The sequence below is a fragment of the Dryas octopetala genome, chromosome 9, assembly GCF_963921425.1.
Source record: "Dryas octopetala chromosome 9, drDryOcto1.1, whole genome shotgun sequence".
Taxonomy (NCBI): Eukaryota; Viridiplantae; Streptophyta; class Magnoliopsida; order Rosales; family Rosaceae; genus Dryas; species Dryas octopetala.
The window spans coordinates 13,523,674-13,539,700 of record NC_141374.1 but is presented as its reverse complement, the minus strand read 5'-3'; the positions used below and the strand labels follow the sequence as shown (position 1 = coordinate 13,539,700).

General features: G+C 38.0%; 2 protein-coding genes across 3 annotated transcripts; both read right to left on the bottom strand.

The window, feature by feature from the left end:
- Window positions 1-330: 330 nt before the first annotated feature.
- Window positions 331-8,766, bottom strand: LOC147274374 (ubiquitin carboxyl-terminal hydrolase 9-like). Its single transcript, XM_086257082.1, has 14 exons — window positions 8,549-8,766; window positions 8,201-8,374; window positions 6,518-6,766; window positions 6,181-6,325; window positions 5,716-5,775; window positions 5,468-5,563; window positions 4,364-4,759; window positions 4,103-4,243; window positions 3,647-3,817; window positions 3,216-3,473; window positions 2,706-2,854; window positions 1,555-2,082; window positions 1,162-1,432; window positions 331-905 (listed from the first exon to the last, which is right to left on the bottom strand). The coding sequence occupies exons 2-14, from the start codon at window positions 8,350-8,352 to the stop codon at window positions 741-743; spliced, it is 2,781 nt and encodes a 926-aa protein (XP_086113208.1). The 5' UTR covers window positions 8,353-8,374; window positions 8,549-8,766; the 3' UTR covers window positions 331-740.
- A 1,265-nt stretch (window positions 8,767-10,031) lies between these two features.
- On the bottom strand, window positions 10,032-15,816 carry LOC147274373 (RING/FYVE/PHD zinc finger superfamily protein). 2 transcript variants are annotated; one of them, XM_086227372.1, is made up of 9 exons: window positions 15,687-15,816; window positions 14,555-15,502; window positions 14,027-14,364; window positions 12,346-13,428; window positions 12,092-12,250; window positions 11,549-11,897; window positions 11,397-11,467; window positions 11,178-11,300; window positions 10,032-10,616 (listed from the first exon to the last, which is right to left on the bottom strand). In XM_086227372.1, the coding sequence occupies exons 2-9, from the start codon at window positions 15,453-15,455 to the stop codon at window positions 10,260-10,262; spliced, it is 3,381 nt and encodes a 1,126-aa protein (XP_086083498.1). In that variant the 5' UTR covers window positions 15,456-15,502; window positions 15,687-15,816; the 3' UTR covers window positions 10,032-10,259. The 2 variants fall into 2 exon arrangements, with proteins under 2 accessions (XP_086083498.1, XP_086083497.1); XM_086227371.1 differs by having other exon boundaries at window positions 14,555-15,816.
- Window positions 15,817-16,027: the final 211 nt, after the last annotated feature.

Below are 16,027 nucleotides of genomic sequence, written 5' to 3'. Positions count from 1 at the left end.
TGGTTTATTAATTTTTGACAGAATACACCATTTTAGGGTATAGAGTTTTATTTTTTTAGGAAGTTCGAGTTTAAATTTTACGTTTGACCTCTTGAGTTTTGGGTAATTAGTTAAAACCTAAAAACCTAACTGAATAACGAGACGTCGAGAGCTCAAGAACCCATAAATTGGGCTTTTGGAGAAAAAAAAAATATGCTTCATTTAAGGATGTGAAACATCCGCCACCAATAAATCATATAGCCAATTGGGGCTATCTACAATCCAAATGCAAAAATCAGGAGACAAAAGATATTACAAGTATAAATCACTGGATTAAAGTTTTTTGCAAGTGTAAAAGTGGGAAAAAAAAATTACATTAAAGAAGTTGGGTCAAGAATGAGAATACAAAATAATTGGATTCAAATAAATTCACTCTTAACAAAAAAAAACTAAAGCAAAATTAATTAATTAAATAAAAATAATAAAAATAATTAAACTCCTATTACCCACAACCATAAAGATCAAGTATCCAATAATGTTGTGAGGTTTGAATTAGGTGGAAATTGATTTAATTTACTGAGAATCTTTATAGTGTTTGTGAGAAATAGAACCAAAAATATATTTACACATACTGGCAAAAGTTTGCAGGGGTCATGGCCCCTCTACCCTTCTATGTTCCCCCTGATTGCTGGACCAAGTCAGCTTAACCTAGTAGGAAGCTTCAAACCCTATAAAAGCAAAGATGCACTTGATTGATGTCCTCAAGAATCCATATGAACCCCTGATGTCTCACCCTCTCCTGTATTTGCTCCACTTTTAACTCTTCGATAAAATAGTACATAGGCAGCCGAAGTCTTAATGTCACTTTCACTCACTGGAGAAACATGACTGTCATCAAAATGGTACCATCTGTTTTCATCAATCAACTGCACGAATGGCAAATAAGAAGCGTTAGATCTCAACATATACCAATTTCACTAAAGGCCTGCCAAATATGAACCATAAAACTGCTGAATAAGGCTAATATTTGGAAATTGCCCAGTGATTGAAAGATGAACCACAACGTCTACACAATCATTGTAATACTTCTTATTAAGAAGGGGAAGATAACATCTAGCCAATCTCAGCCAGTAGGTACCATTCAAATTAAGAAAAATAAGATATACGAGAGTTATGCCTTACCTTCGCATATGCAGTGTAGTGCCCACCACCAAGACCACCGTAATGGTTGCTAATGGCATATAGCTCATACATGTAAGGGGTTCCATCCTTGCTTATCACATATTTACTCAAATCGAGATTATGAATTGGAAACGTCACATGAGTGTCAAGTTTATTCTTTGAATATCTGCTATAGGAGAATCGTTTCAAGTGAAAAACTAGAACCTCTGGCAACATCCACAAGTCCAGTTTCTTGGTAGCTTGTCTATGCTCCTTGCATCTAGGGCAGTACCTGTATTGCAAAATTCAAGAGCATAAGTCAAGGCTCGAATATTGCCAAGGATGATGTCCAATGGCCTGAAAATTCAAAATAATGTCACAAAGAAGCCATTAAAATGAGTATAAGTACACTACCACATATCATCAGGCCCTAGAGGTTCTTCCTTCAAGAATGCTTCTAAGCATGTAAATAAGGAAATAGCTTCTTGCCGAGTTTTCTTTGCGGTATTCCCAGGCTTGTGTACCTCAGGTAGATCCTTCAGGAAGCCAGCATCATATAATTCATCTTCTTTGTCAGTCCAGTCCAGAAAAATCTTTATAAGTTTACCGGAATTTAAGAAAGAATGCTGTTCAATTGGCTTGCAGCTCAAACCCCTTTCATCAGCTAAAAATAACTGGAAGGATAACTCCCTGCTAGATGCTTCCTCTAGTTCTATATTATCCATGGACCTCAAATTGTAGCTGTTTGATGGTTCGTCAATAGATTCTGAAACTAAGCCATTTTCTTTTGTGCCATGAAGCTTAACTGCTCTCCTCAAAGGTGACAGAATTTTAGAAACAACTCTATCAACATCAACTCCACTTATTTGGTCTTCTCCTAGATAAGTAACCAAAGGTGTTCCAAAAAGCTTTCTCTGACCCTTCAGAGAATCTGATGTACATCTGGAAATTGAAAATGCTTTTGTTAAAACTCAGACTAAAAAAAAAAAAAGCAAATATGATAAAGAGCTTATTCAATGCAACTAGGTGATTAAGCCTTTATAGATAAGGAAGATCCTCTTTCTCTCTCTGTTCAGCCAAAGAAAAAGGTATGAAGAGCTTAACCAATGCATCTATGCAGCAACTAGGTGATTAGGCCTCTCTCTCCCTCTCCCACTATCTATAAAGAAAGACATTCAACACTCACACGTGCAGAGACTGGTTTGTTAGAATTTGTACTACACAAGTCACCATTGGCCAACAAAATATAAAGTTGTTCCCCAAATCCAAGCATAGCCAATGTAAATAATATGAAAAGAGACAATTGCTGAGATTCCCATGCATCATTCTAGCGTGTAGGCTAAGAATAACCAATGTAGCATGGCCTACACGGACCCCATTTTTAGAAAAGATGTGAAAGCCAAAAATAAGTAATGTCATTGGCCTCAGATTTCAATGGAATTCACATTTTGTGCTAGGCTAGAACAACTCCTTTAAACCTCAAAAGCACAGGGCCAAAACATCATACTTGATAAGTTTACCTACAGGCATACCCAATTTCTGAAGATTAAGAAAAGCAGACTTACTTTTCCTGCCGTCGATGCATTATTTCAAGTCTAGTTCTTCCAGCCCCTTCTTTAGAGTATCGAAAGGCCACAATACGTTCATCATTCTTAATTGAAGACAAGGGTTCAGAAGGGTTCTCCAAATACTTATAAATTCGATGCTCATATACCTGACAAAAAAAAAGGTGTTAGATTACTAGTTTATCCCAAAAGCTTAAGTTGTTAGAAGATGTTCTGACAATATAAATCAAGTTAGCACCCCTCCCCCTCTCATGCAGCCCCCCATCTTGCATGTGGAAGAAAGAGAATCATATGTGAGCAGCCTCAACCTGTGCTGCACAGGTCTAATTAGGGAATAAGGGACGTGAGGTTTCAAACCACTTCTGAAACCCTAACTCTGATACCATGTTAGACTACCATTGTAGTCCAAAAATTTAAACTATTAGGGATGTTGGAATGAGCCAACAATTTAACAGAAAGGTACAATTCTACATAAAAATGGAAATCGTACGTCAGTGAAAGCCATATTACCTCAGCAAGAAGAAGGCTTTCATCACTCTTCAAGCAGCATGCATTACTCAATGCCTCAATAAGATCCTTACAGCAACGATCTTTTATCAAAGTTACAGTGAACGGCATTGGAAGACCACGTCCATCACCATAAAGCACAGACACCGTCATTGAACGAGTGGCAGTTGAAGGTAGTGGCAATGATAAGTACATAAAGGGATCAAAAGTTATTGAAATTTTGCCGCAAACTGGGCATACCAATGTTGATTTATATTGACCCTGGACATTAGAAAGCAGAAAGTTTAAAAGTGATTTAGTACACTAGCAATGAAATGAGGACCTAGAAACTCAATTATGGGAAAAAGTCAATGCCTGATAATATAGTACACACAATATACAATTATACACATACTAAATGATACAACAATTACAGTCATAAAAGTATTTCTTACTTGGCAAACATCCACAATCAATGAATCATTCCGGGCCCTGTGATTTTTCCAACACTCTTCTGCAACTTCCTCATCCGGACGACCATCTGAATCCTTTGTTTCAATATATGGCTTATTCTTGACACGATTCAGATCTTCATGCAGTCCATCCAGTAAGAAGGCAAGAAGTTCCTATAAGAAGAATTGATCATCCAGAGAAAATACAATAATCATGTAATTTATTATAAATACCCCCCATAAAATTACTATATGTGGCTTTTGAAGACTTAATAAAACTATATTTAAAAAATAATGAACTAAAACCAAACTCCAATATTCAACAGGCTAGGTCCATATATGATATGTCTATGCTGTACGATAATGCACATTTGGCATTATAAAATAGCATGCTAAAAAGCATACATTAAATTGAAAGCACCAAAGAAAAGACATATTAAGAAAATATACAGTACTAACTTGAGAATCATGCTGGTTATAGCCACTAAACTGAGGAGCAAATCGAGCAAGTTTTCCCTTGAATGCACGTGGTGCAATTGTTGTTCGCCCTGAGGACCACAATTTCCTCAACAACTCACCAAAGGCAAGAGCAAGCTCACCCTGCACGGCTACAACAAATGTTAGAAATTTTAGGGAAAGAAAAAGGAACAAAACTATCAGTTTTCAAGACTATCCACATGGATCAAGCATGAGAGAAAGAGAAATAAAATAGCCACCTACATGCATTCCCAGGGGATTGTCTGTGTTGATCTCATCAGTGTAATCTTGCAAGAAATATTCGGCTAGAGGGGGTGTGTGGACTAAACACTGGATGGAACTATTCATAAAGCAAGTATTTCCAAGATTCTGCAATCCAGCCAAACCTCCCCTATCTCCTTTTTTCATTGGACTATAAACAGAATATCTATCATCTATATCTGTTGATGCTGAGCTGCTTAAGGCACTTCCCTGATGCAAATTATAATCCATTGAATGACCATTTGACAAGGTAGGCCCCCCTGCAATTGTCATAGATGACCTTGACGGTTCTAGGGGTACCAATGCTAACTCATTTCCGGTCGAATCCATGGAAACTTGAGAAGAATAGTTTCCATCAACTTGCTCCTCAAGAATAATCTGGAGAGAAAAGAATTGATCAATTAACTCACTACAGTTTATCAAAAGAATCACCACAACTGACAGATTTGAAGATCCTAAAAAAGTCCAACAGATTGCTGATACGCAAATATTTCAATCCCAAGCAGAAAATATTCAAGGAGTGTGCATAAATAACAACCAGGCAGCAAATTTCTACTTAAAATGTAACATGATCAGTAATAAATAGACTACAAAAACCCAGTTTAGTATTTCTCAGAATTTCTACAAAATAAAAAAAATCTAAGGTGAGCGCAAGAATATAAGCATTAAGCACAGAAGCTTAAGAAATATTCTCATGTTTATCTTTTCCCAATTTGTTTATTCACTTGTGTATTTATTCATGATAGGCAAGCAAAGGCATCATTAGAGCCCAAGCCCCCTCCCCCCCCCCCCCCCCCCCCTGAAAATGATTATTGAACTGCAAGCATCTTAAGTTGAAAACATCCCAAGAAAAATTTAGTGACACTGTTATACTTTCCTTCTTCTTCTTTTTTGGAAACATAGAACCATTTCCTTCGTGATAACTGTTGCATTTAAGATGCTTAAAAGACAATTGAGACTACTACTTGTGAAAATTTGTTTTGAATTATCATAGTAAAAGATAAAATCGTAGCTGGAAATGCACGATGATAGACTTCAACTAACATAGAATATTCTAATTAATGATCAATACACAGAAGCACTCACTGCTTGATCCATCTGCAAGTTCAACTGCTCCAGAGTTTGGTTTGAAGCGTTCAATAATGAATGCTTCTGCATGTTAAAGTAGTCCCAAATACGGGCCTGTGATTGAAAATTATAAACCACAAAAAAGACCGTGAAATTTAGGTTCATAGGAACTGAAGTAGAAAACTCAAACCCAAAAGACAGCAAAGGGGAAAAAAATAAAATACAAAACAAAAGACAGACACAAAAGAGTGACTATATAAATGTACCTTCTGCTGCTCTATTCCTCTAAGAGCGCACACCTTCTCATAAAGCTCCTGTACTGAAGCCTGAAACAGATTAAATTTGTTAGAACTTTCATTATCTACATATGTCAAAGTCATTACAAGATGCTTCCATTAACCATGACAGCCACAAGATTACATACTTCTAACAATAGAAAACCTCCAAAAAATGGCTTGAAATTTTTTTCATTCATCATCATAAATCTCTTAAGGGGGAATGGATTTTCAAGAAACCCATCCCCACAACAAACCTAAATGCTCGCGTTAGCGAAATCATGCTTAATCCCTTATCTAAAGCGTACAACACCTTCATACATATGACAAGAAAAATAGCGCAAATGCAAATCTAGGTGGCAATCCCCTCTTACACATTATTTTCTTATTAGCAATAAAAACAATCTAAAGAGTATTTCTCTGACTGAATATGAAGCAAAAGAAAGATTGGTCTACCTTTTTGCTTAACCTTATAACTGCCTCACTGTTGTCTCTGGAATCAATAACCTTAAGACACAGTGGGTAAACTTCCACCGTCAAATTCTTATGAACGTCACCCTGAGAAATCAACTTTCTTGGTAATGCTGGGCCTCCTTTGTACCTGTAAGATAAGTAGGATAAAAAATGAAAAAAAAAGTTAGGGGAGAAATGACAAAAAATTGGAGATGCATTGAATTTTTTTTCTTGTATTTTACTGTTTACCATACACATTCTGTGTACATTGTTAAAAGATATTACAAGTGGAAGATCCACAAGAGAGAGTGTTTTAATGAAGAAAGAAATAATTAATTACCAATCCGAAAGCTTTTCCCAAACTTCTTGAGAAACTAAGACATAGTCACGCTCTTCCACCAGCACTCTATGAAGCTGTAAATCATCCCCCTCACTTTCATTTACAACTATATCAGAATTATCAATTGGTCCCGGTCTAACAACAATCTTCGATGAGAGCAGATCCAATTGTTGGGATTCAGAATCCCACTCATCATTTAGACATTCTCCAGTGCCTTGCTCGACATACCTCTTCCAGCTTGAGAACCATCTGGACAAACAGCAGAATGAACCTAGTTACAACCATGCAACTATTTTTATTGTGGAAACAACAGCTAGGAAAGCCAAAAGTACAGTCAAGAAGTCTTCTAAGAACCTGAGTGCTTTTGTAGGAAACATTTTTACTTAGGAGCTTTTCCAAGTAGCGGTTTTGTTAGAAGGACATAAAAACCTTTATTGAAAATCAAAAAACATTAAAAAGTGCTTCTATAACACCCAAAAAGAACTCTTTGTTGTGTTTGGCTCATAAAAATCTGGAAAGTAGCAGTTTGGGTTATTCCTAGTGAGGTACAGTTTTTTAGGAATGCTGAGAGGACTTGCACAAGGTTTTCCTAGTTAAGGAAGGAGTTCTGAGTATTTCTAATTGTACAAGGAATTAGAATTAGCTAATTAGGCCAATTACCTAGTTCTACTAGGATTAGAAATCTCAGCTGAAACATAAGTGTTAGCTGCAACCTATGAGTTATAAATAGGTTGCAGCAGCCCTAGGTTTTAGTTAATGTCTTCGACACAAGCACCAGCAAAGAGAGAGCCGAGTGATTGAGAGTTTTTCAGGGTATTCTGCAAAGGGGATTTAGATTCTAGGGTTCCAAAAAGTCCTTGTAATCTCTGAATTTATTCCATAGTGCAGTGAATCTCTCAGGAGATATCACAATTGGACGTAGGCACAAGTTTATTGCCGAACCAGTATAAATCTCTTGTGTTTGTGTGTGCTGCGTGTGATTGTTTTTTCTGTTTTTTCAATTGTCGGAAGTCATCTCTAGTTCTAGGTCTAATTTACATCAAAGAACAAAGATCTCAAGGGCTTAAAATCAACACTCTTAACTATTTCTGCCCAACGCTACCAAAAACGTTTTTGCCTATCTGGAAGCGTTTTAGTCCTTCCAAAAGCACTACCAAATAGGTCCTAAGTGGTGTCACCCATGCAATAGTATAGGTGTTTATGCAGGTCACGTTATATTCGTTCCACACAAGTGTAAAGAAAATTTTGCCTTATTGAAATTGAGCCAGTCATTGATCATCAAAACAATGTCACCATGAATAATCAGACACAAAAAAATATTGTAAAAACATCAGATTGGATAATTAAAACCAATGCCTTCTTGGGTTTCTTCAAAACTAAAATCAGAAACCACAAAAAGAGTGCCCAAGTTAAAAGAAAAAAAAAAATCTAATCCAAATACCCAATTGCCCACTACGGAAGCCTAGCATCAATCATATTATTGGCTTAGCAAGCACGTCAAACCCTCAAGAAGCTGAATTCCCAATACTAAGCAAAGAATGACGATGCCAAAGGCACTTGCTAAAGTACAATGAACATTATACATAGAATGCAAACAAACAATCGTGTTCCATATTTCAATAAGATTGTAGTCCATACATAGAATATAACCGCTAGCAGTGGTTTCAAAGAAAAAGGAAGAACCTGTTCGAAACAACGTAGAACAAGTTGCCTTCTTTGACATTGGCCTCTGATTGGCGGGCCAATTCGTCAATGATCCGTTTCTCTTCTTCTGGTGTATGCGGTAAGCAACTCGCCCCGTTATCCATCATGAAACCCGAATCCGGAATCGTCATGATTGGTAATGATTCACACAACCTAATCCAATAGATTAAGCTAATTAAACCATAGACAAGGAAGATCTCAAATTCAAATCTTAACCAATTCAATCCCAAACCCAATCGAACGAAATTGATTATCAAAACTAACAAAATCAGAAAAGATAAACGTGAAAATTGTGAGCTCTGAGCGAAATTGAGGGAGGGGACGAACCTTGAAGTTAATGGAAATGGAGGGAGAGATCGCGGAGCAGAGAAGAAAGAATGTACGGAATAGGAAATGAATAGTCGGAGAGAGAGATTGTGAGGAACCCTAGATTGCAGTTGTTGCAGGTAGTTGTTGGGGGAAACGATCTGGGGACTGGGAGAGACAAAAGCCAGAGAAGTCTCTTACCGTCCTTTTCAACGATCTCGTCCTTTGTTTTTCTTTTTTTCTTTTAAAATGCGAGACTGAATCGCGACTGTCTTATAGGCTCCGAGACATTAAACGGGTGGGTACAGGCCCAATCCCAAAAGGAATCAAACGCCACCATGGTCTACGCCTGCTAAATTACTATTAGAGGAAATTACAAATTTGGTCCACTTATTTTATACCTAGTTCAATTTTGGTCCACGATCTTTTTTAAGTTCTGTTTTGGTCCACTAATTGTTTCATTTGTTCAATAAAGGTCCAGATTTGTGACTTTAAATCTTTTGGATTGTGTTTTCTTCAATTATAATTGAAGTATAAGCTATATTTCATCATTTCTTAGTCATAAAAACAAATTTGGAGTATTATAATCTAAGAGAATTGAGATTTGGTGAAATTTGAAAAATTGGCAGTTTTTGGTACCCTACTTTAGGGTCAATTATCTTGAGTTTTAGAACTCCAATTTGAATGATCTTTATATGGTTGTAAAGAAGAAATGCATAGCTTTAAAACAAGTATATATTTGCTGAATTTGGGTGAGATTTGATAGGATAAAAAGCATGCCAAATTTGAGAAAACAAATCTGGACCTTTATTGAACAAGTGAAACAATTAGTGGACCAAAACAGAACTTAAAAAAGATTGTGGACCAAAATTGAACTAGGTATAAAATAACTGGACTAAATCTGTAATTTCCTCTTACTATTATCATGGTCACTAAAAAAATTACTTAATTTATAGTTTATCCCATAAAAATCATAATTTAGAAAATAGTAATTTTTATAGTAAATTATTCTAAAATCTATTTTACAGCCTTTAATAATAAACAAACTCACTTGAAAAATTACAATTATAAATAGATCCACTATGTAAAAATAAATAAGTACCAAGTGTTCTACTCATTAAAATAGACAGATCTGTCACCATAATTTTGTAGGTGAGCCGACCAATCAAGCAGTGACTTCAAAAAAAAAAACCCTAGTTTTTAGGTTCATAATTTAGAAAAAAATTTCAGATACTCAGGAGGAAACGTTGCAATTTGTAATCCTTTATTTTCCCAAAAAAAAAAAAAACTATTGGTATGCCAATTTCATGAATGTTTTAAATCTTTATGTTTCCAGGCAAAAAAAAAAAATAATCTTTATGTTTATGTTGATATGCATTCTGATTTGGGCATCCTTTGTATGCATCACAAAGGTTATAAAACTGAGATGAAAAAGGAATTCACAAAAGGTTAGGTTGGGTATATACGGAGGTAGGTTTTACAGAATCAAATTGAATCTATGGCATAAACAAGGAATTCTGACCTATTGTCCCAAAAATTATACATTACATATGTACACTAGTATTACATACTTCTGATAATCTGGTCTGACATGAAATCCCATCTGGGACTTCTTCAGCGCAAAATAACCTACCAAGCTGTAGACAGCAGTCTAGCAAGAATTGTTACATTACATAAAAGGGAGAGCTCTTCCAGAACCCTCAATACCAGACCAAACACTAATGATCAACAATCACGTTGTCCCTGCCTCATCCGAACTAGAAGAGGCCTCACTTCCTACCGGGCCTGCTCCGCCTCCCTGAATATCATCCTCACTGGACATGCTTCCCTCTGAGGAATTTGAAAATGATGGTCCAACATCATCATCAGTGAGCAAATCTGCCTTCCGTTTCTCCCTGACATTCTTTATTCCTCTTCCTTGAAGAGCCAGTCTCCGGCGTTTTCGGGCTTTTCTCTTGCCCTTGGGAAAATCCTCTCTCTGTGTTTCAATGCTTTTACCTTCCAACTCCTTTGGATTTTTTCCCCTGCCATATTCATTATCCTCGGAGTCTTCAGCATCAAGTTTTCGCTTTTTTCTACTTGAATTTGTCTGCCACAGAACAATTTTGAGATCAGAATTATATAAAGGCAATATCGTGCACACACATAAACCCTCAGATCATAAAACTGGAACATGAGAAAATGCATAGTCCTGCTGACTCCTGTGTGAAGTGAATAAGAAACGGATCAATGCACCATGGGTCTAAAACGACAGTTCAACTACCACAAGTAAAAGTAAACTAATGTCAGCTTCTCGATTCTTTGCTCGTAATTTGTCCCACACCAATGCTTTCACTCCCCCATACTCATCAAGTTCACATAGGAAAGTCCTCTTGCTACACATTGCAGTTGTGTTACAGTTTCAAGGTGGTTAACTTACCTGTTCCTAAATTCAGTTTCCCCCCCCCCCCCCTCTCTCTCTCTCCCTCTCCCAATAGAAGACATGCAAAGCAAATGACCTTGGTAGCACTTTTGACATCTCTTAGTGTTTTTTGTTCAATATTTTTAATTAGTGAAGATGCAATTGAGCATCTATGTGATGTGATACAATGAAACACATGTGCACACAGAGAATGTCAACTGTCTATTTTAAATGGTTTCATGAGAATACCTTAGGACCACGATCAACTAAGCGAGCCCATTCATGTCGATTCCGAAGGCAATCAAGAACAGCCTGTGAATGACTTGTATATGCATAACGCTCTCCATTATGCTTTCTCAGGTTATGCCAGTGCTGCAAATAGAAACAAAATGAGAAACTGTTATTTTTATTCACCCATTAGGAGTAACAACAATTAAACAGCAAGCATTTATTTAAAAGAAACCGTACCGGCAGCACAGCATTACAGAGCTCCTCATAGGTCATACGTTTGCCTTTACTCATAATCTCATTTATCAAGCCTATATAAGGAAAATAGAATGAGAAAACAAAGAATAAGAACAAAGCAGAAATAGGAAACCTTCCAAAAAAATTACAGCTACCTGGTAAAGTGCGATGAACAGGACCAACTGCACCCGTATCGTCATCAGAGGCATTCCTTGGTGAACTGCGTACAGATGACACATTGCGATCATTAGCCTCAGTGGATGAAGATGGTCCACTGTGTACAGTTGCAGTGGAGGCCGAATGGATATTCTTCTTAACAGAATGTACCACTGTTGAAGACCCATTGTCCTCCCTCTTAGTAGCAACATCTGCAGTATACGCTGCATCTTGTCTTCGTTGATCTGAAGAAGATAGTACTCTGTCCGTCCTTTTGGCTTCATCATCAAGTTCTCGGGAACCTCGCAACCCATCTTTAGATGCATCCCTGACTTTTCTTCTAGAGACCTATAGATTGTACCAATTGGATTCGTTAGCAGAACCATATGACTCAAGAGAATATTAGTTAAAAAGAACAATTTCTAACAGCCTATATTGGAGTCTGCATAAACTTATACAGGAAACAAATCATCTTCATAGACAGAATATGTAAAATCGACATCTAATTTTCAATGGAAATAAATAAAATATCGGCATCTTACCGAACTGGGATCCTTTCCTCCAGAACTAGTTGTACGCTTCGTTAACATGCTTGTTGCACTTGGAGAAGCTAACTGAGGTAAGCTAGATGCATGACGAACACGTGGTACACGAGGTACTCTAGGAGAACTGTTGAGTTCTTGATGCAAAAGTAATGCGAGCTGACAAAATTCCCAGACAATATGTAAGATCTTGTGAGGTAACTTCCTACGAGAAATAAAAGATAATAATACAAAGAAATGAAATTTCTGCTCACTTCCTCATCACTTAGTGGTGCATGTGAACTTGATGGTGCAGGTGGACAAGCAGATGGTGCATGATTCTGATAAGTCTTAGATGAAATTGTCTGGTTAAGCTTTTCACCTCTTTGCGATGCACTTGAAGCTGAACTCTTATTTTGGGCATGTAAAACCTTCTGACTAGGCAGAGATCCGGCAGGCTCACTAGGGACTGAAGGAACTACAGTATTCCCCACTGGGGATGTTTTGGAAGATGAGTACTGCACTAAATCTTTTGATTCTGATGTGGTCCACTTGGAAGTAGAGTCATATGAATTCCTGCTTAAGTGTGAGGTTTTCAGAGAAGAATCTGTAGGGGATCTTAATTGCTCCTTTACTGTTTTCCTTGGCATATTGTCTCTGTCTTCATCTACGTCCTCACATGAAGCACGATCTTTCTTAATGTTAACATTACTTTCAGACATTACTCGTTGCTTAGCAATTGGATTAGGATTCTGAGCATCCCCAGATTTTAAGTTACCAGAAGTGGATGGTTTGGGAATCACAATGGTGGATGAAATTGTAGAAGATTTTCCAGCACATGCTACTGTTTTACACTGACTGGGTACTGCTGGAGAGTTTACGATGGTCCCACCTGGTTCTGAAAGCTCTTTGGCAATCCCCAAACCATGTTTTGGATCTGAAGAACTTTTCTGCAGAGTCATCGACCCCCCAGAACCTTCCAATTCTGGTTTAAGCAGGCAAGGATCACCAGATAATTCATCACCCTTGTCTGTTTGAGAATCACCAACTGCTTCTGAAGTTCTGTCGGCACCTTGCACGTTATGGTCACTGGATAGTGGGCTGTTCACTGTTACGTCATTAACTTTCGAACCTTCAGACATGTGATCAGAAGATACACCAAGACCTTTTGCATCACCATGAACATTCAACGGGTTCCTAGAATTGTCATCATGTTCCTCTGTTTTCACTTTAGAATAAGGTTGCACAGACAAGTCATCAGTAGGATATTGAACCTGATCCTTAACCTCAGGTGCAGTGCCAGCCACTTCTTCAATGGGAGCTTTTGCATCCAAATTATCATCTGCTGTGCTATCTCCCTATTGTAAATACAAGAAATGTCATTTCCACAAAATAATTCAAGTCTAAAGTACTAAAAAATATAAGGAATTATATGCGCATATGCAGGCCAATGAATTAACAGTAACTAGTGCCAACCCCAGTAATCCTGAAATCCCTAAACCCATTACTTTCATTAAGAGTTGAAGTAATTGCTGGTGGTTTGTGTGTGGTTTTCCCTGTTCAACTCATCAATTTGGTTATAGGCCTACAACCTACTATGTCTTGCATTAAATTCCAGGGAAACCAAGAATCTTTTAAGACATTTAAATTTCAGAGAAACTAATAATCTTTTTAAGACATTTAAATTTCAGAGAAACCAGTAATTTACCCAGACATTTTGTTTTCTTTTAACTTCACAGAGTTAAGACATGGTTACAGTCTTCTTTCAACAATAAATTGTGAATAATTCAATTATTGATGGTGTACCAAATGGAGGTAGTGGGAATTGCAGTGATGGTGCAAGTCAGGGAGATTAATGGTAAAAATGAGGACTGATGAAGTAATGGATTTTAAACACCGCAAAATACTAAATAAACATCAAGTAACCAGCCGAATGTGAGTATCAATAGAACATACCTCTTCTTTTACACAATCAGTCCCAGCATCATTGTGTTCTGATAATGATGCAACAGCCTCATCAGTTTTGCTGATAGTGTTATTCCCCAGCACTGCAGGAACTTGGTGGCCAATCTTGTCTTCCTTCACACCATCACCAATTGAAAGTTTTTGATAAGACATATCAGAAATTGAGGCTTCTGAAGAGTGCTTTCCAACAGTATAGTCTGCTGCAAGACAAACATCTGACGCAGGTTCTCTAACCACAGAGTTGCTCAACTTCTTGTTTGCCTTGGAAATCTTCGGACCTCTGTCCTCAGAAAATTCCAATTGTTTTGCATCACTCGTGGGTGTAAACACTATTAATAAAATTAAAACAGAAAAATTGGAGTCAACAGGGGCATGTCTACTACTCAAGATTTGACCCGCTGTTATAATTCTTGCCATGCATATGAAGATAACTAATAAAATCAAAAACTGACATTTTCTATCATAGAAAATAAAATTATATGCATTAAATATCTAAAGCATCCAACTGAAAAAAATCACCTGACTTAGAAGATTGTCCACCTCTCTTCTTTGCATCAGCCTCTTTCTCAGCAGCTCTAGCCTTCTTCTTGCCACTCCGATCTTTGGATGTCCCCAAATCATCCTTCTTCCGCTTGCCCGAATGTAATACAACAGGCCGAAATAAGCTTCTCTCCTTCTTCACACCACTCTGAGCACATCTATGATCAACAACCTCATTATCCCATCTTTTTGTCTCTTTCAAAGACACCCTCTTGTCATAGCCACGATTCTCTTCTCGGCCCCTCATTCCAACCAATGCAGCCACCGGATTTGCCAGCACACTCTCCTTCAACAAAGAGAAAAGAACACCGGCACCTTTATCAACAGCATTATCATTGTCTTCATCAAATCTAGCATCATCCTCCTTCTTCTCATCCCAACAAGGGAACTCTCTATACTGAAAATTAAACTTTTTGGGCACATACCCAGTAGACTTCCACAGCTCCGGAGTAAAAACCGATGACAAACCACCAAATATAGCAGGGTCACCTCCCGGAATTCCCTGAACATGTACCCGCTCCTCCATCGGTATATCAGTCCAAAGCCTAAAAGGGCGCCGGGTAGTCACATTCGGAGGCGGCCCATAAGAACTCTCCATTCTCACAGTCTTAGTAGGAAGCTCAACCAACAACTGTGCAACCTCAGTTTCCTCACTGTCATTCCTACTATTCTTAATCTTACATTTATCACAGACAAAAATATCATCACCCTTCACGTACCGGGAGCACCGCGTGTGCACCCAAACACCGCACTCGTCACAATTGACCATCTCTTCGCCGTCATCGAAATTCACACCGCATACACAGTCCACGACCCACGACCCATTAACCCAGTCGTCCGGAGGGTCCGAACTCTGAAGGCGGTGCGATCGACCTTTCATAGCTCTAACCTTCTATTCCCCAAAAATCAAAAACCCCCTAAATGGCCCTGCAATTCAACAAACAACCCTTAAACCTAAACCTAAACCTAAGCGTAATCCTAAAATCCCAATTCACATAATTCTCAGTTTGGATGAATTGCGTTCAAAAGCTCTAACAAAACAACGAATTTCCATAATTCACCGGAATACAGTTCCCAAACATCGAAGATTGGGGTTGGAAAATTTGAGTACCTGTAATCTGGAAACCTCTGAGCTTTGGCTCTGCGTTTTCTGAAGCTTGGTTGCTGATCTCTATCCGCACGGACGAAAATGGTGTCTCTCACGCACGTTTGAGCGGAACTGAAAGAGATAGGAAGCCAGTTTTCTGATTGTGTGTTTTTGGTTTTGTTTTGGCGTCCGTCGTGTTTTGTTTGACTTCACCGCGGCTCGGCTCCAAAATATCGCGACCCGTTTTAGACAAGCCGGGCCGTGATTTCTCGGAGCGTAGGATCGGACTTTGGAAACCATGAACGACCCGTTATTGAAGGGCTCATTGGGCTTCCAATTTGGACCCATCCATTTGCTGGGTCCAA

Bases quoted from the DNA above. Each gene is read 5' to 3' on its own strand.
- LOC147274374 (XM_086257082.1), bottom strand. From the start codon at position 8,352: ATGACGATTCCGGATTCGGGTTTCATGATGGATAACGGGGCGAGTTGC. The intron at 2,855-3,215 runs GTAATATGGCTT...TTTTTTTGTCAG, and splicing joins AAAGCCTTCTTCTTGCTGAG to GTATATGAGCATCGAATTTA. The intron at 1,433-1,554 runs GTAGTGTACTTA...TTTGCAATACAG, and splicing joins CTAGGGCCTGATGATATGTG to GTACTGCCCTAGATGCAAGG.
- LOC147274373 (XM_086227371.1), bottom strand. From the start codon at position 15,455: ATGAAAGGTCGATCGCACCGCCTTCAGAGTTCGGACCCTCCGGACGAC. The intron at 11,898-12,091 runs GTAAGATGCCGA...TACAATCTATAG, and splicing joins GAGGAAAGGATCCCAGTTCG to GTCTCTAGAAGAAAAGTCAG. The intron at 10,617-11,177 runs GTATTCTCATGA...GTTCTGTGGCAG, and splicing joins TAGTTGATCGTGGTCCTAAG to ACAAATTCAAGTAGAAAAAA.